The sequence below is a fragment of the Gadus morhua genome, chromosome 7 (genome assembly GCF_902167405.1).
Source record: "Gadus morhua chromosome 7, gadMor3.0, whole genome shotgun sequence".
NCBI classification, from domain to species: domain Eukaryota; kingdom Metazoa; phylum Chordata; class Actinopteri; order Gadiformes; family Gadidae; genus Gadus; species Gadus morhua.
In genome coordinates, this window is record NC_044054.1 from 16,995,032 (window position 1) to 17,007,218 (window position 12,187).

Below are 12,187 nucleotides of genomic sequence, written 5' to 3' on the forward strand. Positions count from 1 at the left end.
ATTATTATTACGATAACAGTTTATAGCCCAGGTTATTCCTAGCCTGGGGCTACCCTAGCCTGGGCTTACGTTAGCCCTGGGCTAAGGAGTACTTGAGTACACTCCTTTGAATAACAAGCTTGAGTTGCTTGTTATTCAAAGGAGTGAATTGTATGTTTGTGTGTCAGCGATGCCATCAGAAAGACGAGACCGTGACAAACATCCCTGCTTTGAAATTTTGACATACAAGAATTTTACATTCTTGAATGTTTTGTGAGGGCTTCTCTCCACTCCTTTCTTTCGTTGATAACTTTTGCAATCATAGATGCATGTAAGCAGCTGAAGTAACAGCAGGTAGACCCTCCCGATCCTGAGCTGCACTGGTACATCTCTGTGGTTCAGAAACGCGAGGAAGCCGACGAAGCTAGAGGAAGCCACTAGGCTCTGATTGCGGGCGTCTGTACAAGCCAAAGGTTACTGCGCTCTACTCAACAGTTATGTCAACATTGTGCAAGCGTGCACAGAAATGTAAACAGTTGCACAGTCAAACGAACAAATCCACAAATATGCTAACAAAGCCATATTCCCCGGAGCCTGAACATGCAGAAGACACAAGATCATGGTGATGCTCACGGTTTTCATCGCTCCCGACGGCTGTTTTCATAACCGGCATCGGTAAACAGATACAGTGAAATGAAAACCGTATATATAAGGTGTTAGGTGGAGTGTGGGCTGAGTGATTTTGACAACGCTTGACGACGCCCCCGGCACCTGTTCCTAACGAGCCCTGCCCTTTTTTCTCCAGCTCACAGAATCCTTTTCCCGCCCAAAACAGGGGGTTACCCAGACAGATTGCAGACTTTACAAAACTGACTGACTTTGAGTGCAACGATAAGAAACCTAATAAGGCGGGACGTGTTTGATCAGAGGTTGGTGCACCGTGCTGCGTGATGTGCTTGTGCTTTGTTTGCGTGCGTTGCGTGAAAAAGGGGTGTGGCGCTCCGACCTTGTACTCAGCCTGGGGTTCCTGGCTGCTGCTGCTGGTGGTGGTGGTGCTCTGGGCTGAGTCCTTGGAGTCAGCCTCCATCACCTCTGGGTTTGGGGCCTCAGGGATGGGCATACACACGGTGACCAGACCCCGGCCCTGGGAGAGATTCAGAGAGACGCAGAGGAAGAGACAGAGAGAGGGACGACAGAGAGTGTGAGAGTGGGTCTCAGAGTGTGGGAGAGCTTTGTGTGTGTGTGTTTATGTTTGGGTTTGTATGTGTGGCAGGGGAGTTACCTGAGCTGTGTGTGTGTGTGTGGTTTTGTGTGTGTGTGTGTGTGTGTGTGGGGGGGCTGTAGTTTCGGATTGAGTACCGTTGACCGATAGTGTTCCACTACTACTACTACTACTACTACTTCTGCTTTAACAGGGTATCTGCAGGTTTCAGCAAGTCAAATTTAAGACTTTTTAAGACCTTTTTAATACCACCTTGAATGAAATTTAAGACCTTAAACCCGTGATGGTGGGGGTGATCCCGCTGTATTACAACCCAAGCATAGCATGTGCGTCACTCAATGAGACTCATTCAAGTTTACTTTCTGTCTGTTTATTAAACATAAAGTGATACTCCAGGGCTCCAGACTAACTTTTTCCTTGGGTGCACTGGTGCGCCTAAATTTTTAATTTGGGTGCACCAGCACGTATTCATGGTGCACCCAAGTTGTAAGTTGTTGAGAGGGGGGTGACAGCGTCTGGGCCCCCGTACAGCTGCACCGGTTGCACCGTCGATATTTACGCCACTGATTAATAATATTTTCACCATTAAATAAATGCCCTCAGTAAGACCTGGGGGGTATACCACGAACCTCGTTGAACATACCCAGGCTTTCTTGGGAAAACCTGGCTCGACAGAGCCGCAACTCGCAATCACAGTTAAATGGTACCACGACGCTCACTTTAGATTCAATTAGTTGAACCAGGTTTTCCGCTTTAGGTTCAATGCGCGTTCACATAAAAGGGGCGTTTCTCGCGTCATTTGACTCACCCTTATGCAAAATAAATTGCACAAGAGCGGTGTATTTCATCCAAGGCGAGCAATGTATTATTATGAACTCCTACGAGGAATTCAAAGTTCAAATCACAGCCAAGGGGAACACGGTTGCCCATAATATGGCTAGGGTGGCGTGCTGGCAAAAATAGCCGACCGTGTTAATTCGTAAGTACGGAAGAGGATTAGGGCCACACATGTAAAAAAAAATTAAGTTCTGACTTTATTCTCAGAATTCTGAGAAAAAAGTCAGAATTCTGACTTTAATCTCAGAATTCTGAGAATAAAGTCAGAATTCTGACATTAATCTCAGAATTCTGACATTAATCTCAGAATTCTGAGATAAAAAGTCAGAATTCTGACATTAATCTCAGAATTCTGAGATTAAAGTCAGAATTCTGACTTTAATCTCAGAATTCTGAGATAAAAAGTCAGAATTCTGACATTAATCTCAGAATTCTGAGATTAAAGTCAGAATTCTGACATTAATCTCAGAATTCTGAGAAAAAAGTCAGAACTACGGGTATGTGTAAGGACCAACCTCCGTGGGAGAGACACTTTGCTTTATGCAGTAGGAGGAAACCTATGGAAGTCCAAGAAAGCCACAATCCGGCCCTAGAATGGCGCGGTAAAAGTGCACGTCCCATAGCCAACTCACCAAGCTCACCAAGTCCAGTATTCAGAATTCAAAGCATTTATTCACAAATACGTTCTATTTTTTTGACAAGCGGAGCCGACAGTCCTGTGCAAGTATGCACATTAGCCACGTGCGCCAAACAGAAGATAGACGCAATGTATAGAACTGATTGTTGTGCATTGTTGTGGATATGTAGGCTGGTTAGTTGTGGTTGTTTGTGGTCTTAGTGAAACAGCTTTGCCTTGGAGTTGGAGAAGTTGGAGTGATTGTGTGAATGTGCGAGAGAGAGCGCACCTGCCGTGGTGATGTTGGGCTTGTTGTTGGCTTATATGTGATCAATGATGTATCTGTCTGATCGTATTAGCTGTAGATGGATGGTTAAATAATGTCACAAGAACGGTCATACTGCAGGCTCTTATTTGCAAATGCACTGATTGTGTGCCTGTCTCCGATATGCTATATATCTGGCATTTATTCAGTTCATGTTCTTCTGAGTGCGCAAGAACTGTGCCAATTATTGTCGTGTTTGCATTGTAATGCACAACTTTGCCCCTCCCTGTTATAAAATAACGTGCATCCCAACAACTTTAGCCAATGCAGGCTCCTATTGCTATACCAGTGTGTTTAACGTGTGTGCGTGTGTGTGTCTGTGTGTGTTGTCATGTAGGCTATAGATATAGATTTATTGTCTTGGCTTGCTTGCATCCATGAAATATTGTAATGTTATGGCCTAGCTGGCTACTGCATATCGAGAACAATCTGGGGATGAGGGCATCCCCGAATATTGACGGGTATTTCGAACACTGCCATCTCAATATATAGCCTAACATATACAAATATATCAGTGTACTAGACACAAATGTATTTTCCACTAGCTAGTGGTGGTCATTACATTGTAGTGAAACTAGTAAAGACAACACAGCTTTATGTTACGGCGAAACATGGAGGCACTGCAGCTCTAGTCTCGACAATGCGTTACTTTAGTCTGGTATTTCTCTTCACTGATTGGTTAGACAGCCTTCAAACTTAGTGGTCAAGCAAAGAAGAGGGAGGGCTCGTTCTGCATACCTAATAGCCGGAGTGAATAACTAATAGCCGGAGTTAATAACTAATAGCCGGAGTGAATGACTAATAGCCGCGGCTATTAGTCATTCAAAACCGTACGGAATTCTTGCCAAACCGCACAGGTTTTGCACTTTTACCGCGCCATTCTAGGGCCGGATTGTGGCCTTCTTGTCTTTCCATAGGTTTCCTCCTACTGCATAAAGCAAAGTGTCTCTCCCACGGAGGTTGGTCCTTACAGATACCCGTAGTTCTGACTTTAAAGTCAGAATTCTGACTTTTTTCTCAGAATTCTGAGATTAATGTCAGAATTCTGACTTTTTTCTCAGAATTCTGAGATTAATGTCAGAATTCTGACTTTTTTCTCAGAATTCTGAGAAAAAAGTCAGAATTCTGAGATAAAAGTCAGAATTCTGACTTTATTCTCAGAATTCTGAGATTAAAGTCAGAATTCTGACTTTTTTCTCAGAATTCTGAGAATAAAGTCAGAACTTAATTTTTTTTTACATGTGTGGCCCTAATCCTCTTCCGTACGTAAGTGAAAAGATTCTGCATATTGTCTAAAAAATATTATGCATCATCATCCCTTTTACCCCCATATATGTGGGGCCCCATGAATTGCGAGCCCAAGTACCGGGAATGCACTCGATCTCCGACCCAATATCGGACGTGCACGTCAAGTTGCTTGCTTTTAGTGGCGTTTTGTCCCTTCCAGCAGTAAAGGTGCTCGCGATTTGAGAGTCAGGGAACATCAAACCGAAGAGATCTCCTATCCCCTCATTCGAGTTGTAGGACTGGTGCTTGACCACTGTGTTTAGAATCCACAACAACTCCGCTTTCAGTGTTGGTGTCGCACCAAATGCTACCCTCAGGTCAGTGCTAGCAGCGCGGACCGTCTGCGGCGGTGGCGCCGGGGCAGAGATGCAAAACGTAGAAATGGCTGGGGTCTGTGTGTGGCTCCTGGCAGAGGTTTTATGTTTTTGGCTCTGCATATGGCTGACGACAGCCTTAATCCCCATGGTGCCGAGCTTGAATGTAGGCTACTTTTGCACGGAATGCATCTGGCCTGTTCTGGATTGGCAACGGACGCTAGCCAACCTCGGAAACGGACGTCTTCCAGCCAACTGACGTTGAACTTGCATTTACCCATTGTTGCAGACTAGCTAGCAAGCGCGCAGACATCCGTTTATATATGCAGCTAGCAAGAAAGTAGCCCCTCGTACATCTCCTTCCCGAAAAGTCCCGCGAGAAAAATAAAAATTTAATAACCCTGCCCCGACAAATTTAAGACCTCCGAGTTATAAATTTAAGACCAGCATATGACATTTTTGACGAATTTAAGACTTTTTAAGGCCTTAAATTTAGAAAAATGAATTTAAGACTTTTTAAGACTTTTAAGACCTCCGCGGACACCCTGTTTAACTTCTACTCACTATTTAGTAAGTAGAAGTAGTGAAGATACTTTTAACCAAAGCAACGTGTGAATTGAATAGAGATGTCATTTAGAAGCAGACAGAGTTATGCAGTTAAGATATAGTTGCAGTTAAGTTGACTTAAATTGTTGCAGTTAAGTCATCTCAGCTCATGGATGCTGCCGGATGGTGGTAGAATTCCTATATGCTGTGTTATTATTCTAAATTACTGGATAAGACCTTGAATTGACCTTGAAGACGGGTCATAGGAAAGCTTAGAGCTTATTTTCACCCTTCTCTGCTTAACTAAATCTAGAGTTGCGTGTTGCCGTGGGGATGCTGGTTAACACCTGTGATCTCTCTGCCCTCCGACTCCCCCGCTCTGCCTCACTCTCTCCACGTCCCCTTCGCGGCGCGCGCGCGGGGGGGGTATATATGTGTGTTGGGGGTGTGGTGTTACCTGAGGTGTGTGTATGTGTGATTTGGGGTGGTGTCTGCGGGTCTTGTTGGGGGTCCCGGCAGTGAGGCCTGCCTGGTAGATGGTCCTGGGACGAGGGGTCTGTCTGAGACTCAACGGAGGACCTGACGGAGGACCGGCAGCCACCTCTGGGGTCTTATCCTGGTGAACACAGAATGGGAAAAAAGGAACATTAAAATGTAATAACGTGTCTGTGTGAGCGAGTAACTTTATGTGTGTGTGTGTGTGTGTGTGTGTGTGTGTGTGTGTGTTTGTGTGTGTGCTTGTGTGTGTGTGCATGTATTTGTGTGTGTGCATGTATTTGTGTGTGTGTGCGCATGTATTTGTGTGTGTGTGTGTGTGTTTGTGTAGTGTGTGTGTGTGTGTGTGCTTGTGTGTGTGTGCATGTATTTGTGTAAGTGCATGTATTTGTGTGTGAGTGCATGTATTTGTGTGTGTGTGTCTGTGTGTGTGTGTGTGTGTGTGTGTGTGTGTGTGTGTGTGTGTGTGTGTGTGTGTGTGTGTGTGTGTGTGTGTGTGTGTGTGTGTGTGTGTACCTGGCTGTAGGAGGAGTCCCAGCTGTTCTCGGTCTCTGCGCTCTTCCTCTTCCTCTTCCGACCTCCTCCTGGACACTGGTTATCTGGAGAGAGAGAGAGAGAGAGTGAGAGTGAGAGTGAGAGTGAGAGTGAGAGTGAGAGTGAGAGAGAGAGAGAGAGAGAGGGATAGAGAGAGAGAGGGAGAGAGGGAGAGAGACAACATAAAGCAGTGCTTCCCGTAGAGTGAGAATAGGTAGAGCAGTGCTTCCCAAAGACAGAGAGACCACTCAAAGCAGTGTTTCCTAGAGAGAGAGAGACAATGTAAAGCAGTGTTTACTAGAGCCTAGAGGTAATTGATATGGTCAAAGCTGAGGTCTACTTCTTAACTTTATTGACTTATTTTCAACAAATCTTCATATTTTATGTTGTAATGTGTTGTTGTCGGTCTAACAAACGTAAATGTTTAGACATTCTAGATGATTCTAGTTGTTAAATAAGTTTGATTTGTGTTATGTGTTCTTCCACGCTGTGATGAATTGATACACGTGCGACTCCTCACCTTGCGGTGAGGCGGCATCTCCGTTGTGTTTGGGACTGAAGGGGGAGGGCGGTTCCGCGGCCGCCAGAGGGCTGTTCTCATTGGTCAGCTTCATATGGCAGTCATTCTCTGACAGGATGTCGGGCGTCGCTGTGTCAGCATTCACTGCCGCCTGACGAAAATAAGAGGCATACCAAGATAATGACTTTAAGAAAAAAAAGAAGTGTGAAAAGAGACGGTTTCAATAAAGTGGATTTGTCCCTTTCTTTCACTTTTTGTCTAGCGCTGAGACGGCCCGAGGGCAAAGCCTGCTGACGATAGTTTTGCAGGGAGGGGAGACCTTAATGTGTGTCAGTGAACAGTCATACTTGTAGCAAGGCATGTCCTTACGAGTTCGGATGAATTAGGCAAGAACAAAGGCGTTGCCTGGGGCAACGGCGGCTCCCGATCGTTGACTACAACAATGCTTCCCCCTGACGCCGACAGCAAGGGGAGTGGATGAGAAGGTATGTGGGGTCATGGCATTGGTGCAAAAACAAAATACTTAGCCAAGAGACCAAATAACATCACAGTCAAGTAGTATAGGGTTACAACCGTGACGTAGATGTGAAAGACTTGCAGTCCTCCCTGCGCCACACCAGGGTTTTTAGAGTATTACAACAACATGTGCCGCCACACAGGGCTCCACAAGCAAAGACAATCCAAGCCTATTTATATCCCTCTTTAGATACTTTTAACTTGAAACGCCTTACATCATTGAAGACGCAACGTGTACAATTTTGCCCGCTGTCTAATGATTCCTCCACAAAATAGGGAGCGGCATATAACGAGAAAGTAACTTTCCCTCCCTTACCAAAGGTCGTCCACTGAATATAGAGATAAGCTTACTGTTGACTGTGTACAGTGAATCTGTGCTATGGCTTGGTCAAGATTCCAGGGTTCTGTTGATCGGGTTGGTTTGAGCCCGTGCAACATGTTCCAGTGTACTTTTGATCAGAGTGACCGTAGGTAAGCGAGGCCGTCGGCCCTCATGGACTAAGGGCAGTCTGGTCACCGCAGGGACGGGGATCTCTTGAGGTAAGAAGCGGTATTCCGAAAAATACCGCTTCTTACCTCATAGATGTCGCTGACATAACGTCTAAACTGTTGTTTCTCCACATTCTTTAATAATAGCTGATTCCGTTTTAAACTAATAAAAATTCATGTTGCACCATTAAGCTGATGCTACTTCTCAAATCACACAGCAACTGCAACGGTATCTAGACGGCCGAGAAGGTGTTGAGGGGATGGATTTTGAGATATGGATCAGATTTGTTGGTACCATCTGCAGAATCTCTTTGCTAAGGAAGATTATGCAATGTAACGAACGGCATACATTTTTCCTGGAAGACAAAGAATGCTTTAGTTTGGTTGTTAATGATATAGAGCGCTTTAGTTAAACAAAGATTAACTTGTCGTCGCCCAAGTGAAATGATTTTCTGCCCCACTCATGTCTGCCCAATAGCCTATCCTCAAACTCTAATCCATTCAATCAACAGTGGGAATCCACAAACGGAGCCGCAAAAACAATAGCAAGTGGCAGTGGTTTGGCAGACAAGTGATAGGCAGTGTATCAATATGAAGTGATTCCCCTTCCGTATATTTTAGTTGATTGCAAATCAACGCAGTTCAACGAAGGACGTCAGATTTAACAGATGGATGCAGTTGTTGCCGGACGTTAAGACCACATCATGTGTGCAACGCCAATAAAGATTTGCCAGAGAATGAGTGAGAGAGCAGCTGTCACACACATGTTACACAATTATGCCTCTTACAAGCTTTCCGTGATGCCATCATTAACTGGCATTAAACTAGGAATGTGTGCATGGTGGTGTGTGGCAATGTGTTTTCCTTTGCAGACACATGCAATAGTTCTCACAGACAGAGAGGACTCAGAGATCTGGAAGATGATGAAATGGTGAAGACACGACTGAAAGGGAGAGAGGGCTAGAAGAACTATGGGACATTGACAAAACGAAAAAGGAAGATGGTTAAGAATGACAGCAAACAAGCATAATGGAGAGAAAGAAACTGAGATTAAGAGAGATGCCGGTGTTAAAAGAGGGTCTCTCCTAGGGCTGGCCCGAATTATTTGAATATTCGAATACTCGTTCCGAAAATTTGTATTCAAAGCTTAAATCGGTATTCGGAGCTTCGTTGTTTTTTTTCACGTGCCTGACGTTACCAGAGCGAGGGAGGCAAACTATAAGCGACACCAAGCAGAGAAGCGAGAGAGGTGGAGGAAGAATAGATATGTTTCCCTTTACTTCACAACACAACATTAGCGGGATCTTGGGAGGAAAAGTAATGCTTAGCGAAATGCTAACCTTAGCTTAGTTGTTTGTACTAAATATGCAGATACTATCAAAATCGGTTCCAGGGAGTATATAGGGATTATTAATGTTGTTTTTGATGGTGTGTTTTTTCTGGAACGAGTATTCGAATATTCGCTCGGAAAAACCAACGAGTATTCGAAGCCTGGAAAATGGTATTCGGGCCAGCCCTAGTCTCTCCAGTGTTGCCCCTATATGCATCCAGCTGCGGCGGACCGCCACTGCTGGACTGTCAGCGCCAATGCAAAAAAAGAAAAAAAGTGCAAAAAAAAGAACAATTGTTTCTGCAGATTTCAAGGCGCATTTGCACAATGATCTGGTCTCAGCAGATACCTGGACTCTGTTGTTTGTTAGGTCATATTTGGAAGCTCAATCTGTACATTTTCCCCCAAAAAAATCACACCAGAAGAAACCGTTTAAATGGTTATTTTTCAAAAAGTTATTCCGGGGGGGGCTAGCCCCCCGAGACCCCCTAGCGTTGCTAGGTTACCATCTCACAGCACCACTGCTATAAAAAAATCGAGGGGAAACACTGGTCGCTCCCTTTCGTTCCTTTTATGACATTAATGAGAGAAAATGGTTAAGCAGACCCTACGTGTGTTTACCAGATGTGTTCTTCAGTATAACCTCCACTTGGAAACAAATCGTACTATTGAATTCTACGGCCTGGCTGTCAGAATGACATATGCCCTGTATCCTTGTACCGATCGGCATCTCAAGCTAGCGTTCTGAGGATCGACAAAATAATAAACCTGTAATGTGTTTGAAATGGTTGCCTGGAAAGAGCGGTTTGGAGAAGACGGAGGGACGCGGCGGTTTGGAATGTTGATCCCATCACAGCAGCTGTCTCTGTGCCTTGCCTCAAGTCACATCACAAGGTACAGAGGCTTCCACAATACGGTAGCGCTTTGCTAAGACATGGAAGCTACCACCAACACAAGCAAAGCCTCAGGGTTGCACAAGTTCTTCCAAGTATATACTTTTTGAATGAGGCTTGAAAGTGCTTAACGGTCTAACACCTTTCCTTTATCATTCTCTCTATTGCTCACTTCTTCCTCCTTCTACGGCTTTCAGTAGCCGGTAATCTACCACTAAACGGCTGTGTGAACATGACTGCTGTGTAAACAGTTGTGCATTTCAGAAGTGAGAAAAATGAAATGTAAAAAAAGTGTTAGTAGTTTGTAAAAGTGTCCAAACTCCTCAGATCTTAAAGCTTTACTGTGACCCAATTTAAAATCGCAGCGGCTATGTCATAGGCAATATAGTACAATATTACATGTACGGTGAATAACAACAGTAACAAAAAAACTTTCCTATAAACACAACAAGGACGTTTATAGGACCCCAGCGTACATATCCCACATACGTTTGAGCAGGTCATACTTATTAACGACTTTTCCAAAACAAAAGTAAAATATGCCACAATTGCCTCCCCCCCCCCCCCCCCCCCCCCCCCCCCTCCTCCATCTGTTTATCCCCCCTCCATCTCGCCCTCTCCGTCTGTCTTTCCATTCTTCTGCCCATCTCCATCTGCCTATCTCTCCATCTGTCCCCCTCATTTTTGAGAAAGTGAAAATATTTGGACAACTTGGGAACGAAGCTGTGCATACGTATGTGTGTGTGTGTTAGGGATGGCGAAAATGTAAAATATTCTTGACCGGACACCGAGCCTCATTAACCGGTTAATACCGGTTAACCAATCAGATTAAAATGTGCTATTTGAAATAAGAGCCATTTCGAGCCGTGCCAGCCGCCTGCTATTTCGTAACTCTGCTTACCTCTCTCCCGTTCTGACTCACACACACACACACACAATAATTAAGACTTGAGGATAAATTAAACAGTGGGCTAGAGAAGCAGTGTCCATCTAACTTCCACCTCATCTGATCATTCTTTTTCTTTTTTTTTTACCGACAAGCGACAATTTTGATCGGTTAACGTTGATACGGTCAACCATCGGTCAAACAGTCATCGGTTAACATCCCTAGTGTGTGTGTGTGCGTGTGTGTGTGAGTGTGTAGACGTCTGTTTGTTTCCCAGTCCGTGGTTGTGTGGCTGTGTATGTAGTTGATTCTGTTTGTGTGTTTATGTGTTCTGTGTGTGTGAGTGTGTCTGTGTGTGTGTGTGTGTGTGTGTGTGTCTGTGTGTGTGTGTTACTCACGGTGGCCGCCATGTCGTTGCCCTCCTCCGTGATAGTTGCGTACTTGTTGGACGGCATCGCGTTCACGGTGGACTGGTCTGCTGTCTGCCCTGATTCCTAGTCAAACCTGAAACACAGAAACAAGACAAAATGGGTTTTACAGGCTGCAAAATACTGTGTGGGCAATTTAGAAGGGTATCCAGTAGAACATATGGATAAAGGAATACAGGCGTTCAGGAACCCTTTAAGTCTCGCAAGCGGTAAGGGAATGCCAATCAAAGTGACCACTGAATTGAATTATACCAGTCTCAAGTATCTAGTCTTATTATCTGGATACAAGATACCAGCTCAGGAACTGGCCAACAAGACCCAACACAAGACAAATTAGTAACTTTCCATTCATACCTCCACTACTTGATGAGAAATCCTCATAAGAACTGTTCCCACCAGCTTTTCCCAACACAGAATGTTTGGTGCAACCTTAAGTGGGGATTCCCTGCGACCTTGTTTCTTAAAAAACGAAAGTAATATAGTGATCCCTCATCCTTTCCAACTAGTGAGAGTGACACTCACTCTCTAGTAGAAACCAGAATCTAGTGCTGGTTCCCAAGAAGGAAGTAGCTCAATGCTAAATTACATCCCTGCTTGGCACCTTGGCGCCGCATAAGCTTTGGGAAACGGCCTCACTTCTCTGGAGGCACTAGCTAGTAGTAGTTTTATGATATGAAGGTGATGACATATACAAGAACTGTGGTGTGTGCATGTATGTGCGTGTGTGCATACTATGTGTGTGTATGAACTGTTTGTGTGTGCTTGTGCTTGCTATTTTTTGTTATGTTATATTGCTTTCCAATTGTATCAGACCATTTCTGTCGCAATCCACCCAAGCACTGCTGGAATCGGTGATCACACTAAAATGTCTGTACACACGCTCGCATCAGCCCTGCCCTCGTGTGTGTGTGCAACATTTGTGATTTGGTAACCCTTTGCAGCACAGCTCGCAGACAGCATTGGCATCATC

The 12,187-nt window shown here is 44.6% G+C and overlaps 1 protein-coding gene across 3 annotated transcripts in view; it reads right to left on the minus strand.

Annotated features, from left to right (window-relative positions):
- Positions 1 to 12,187, minus strand: part of LOC115546946 (DNA (cytosine-5)-methyltransferase 3B) — a 29,167-nt gene that overhangs the window by 14,006 nt on the left and 2,974 nt on the right. For all 3 annotated transcript variants that reach the window (XM_030360792.1, XM_030360793.1, XM_030360791.1), the window contains 5 exons: positions 11,188 to 11,293; positions 6,676 to 6,826; positions 6,138 to 6,220; positions 5,584 to 5,742; positions 986 to 1,123 (listed from right to left, as the gene is read on the minus strand). In XM_030360792.1, coding sequence (XP_030216652.1) covers positions 986 to 1,123; positions 5,584 to 5,742; positions 6,138 to 6,220; positions 6,676 to 6,826; positions 11,188 to 11,244 — 588 coding nt within the window. In that variant the 5' untranslated portion in view covers positions 11,245 to 11,293. The remainder of the gene's footprint in view (positions 1 to 985; positions 1,124 to 5,583; positions 5,743 to 6,137; positions 6,221 to 6,675; positions 6,827 to 11,187; positions 11,294 to 12,187) is intronic.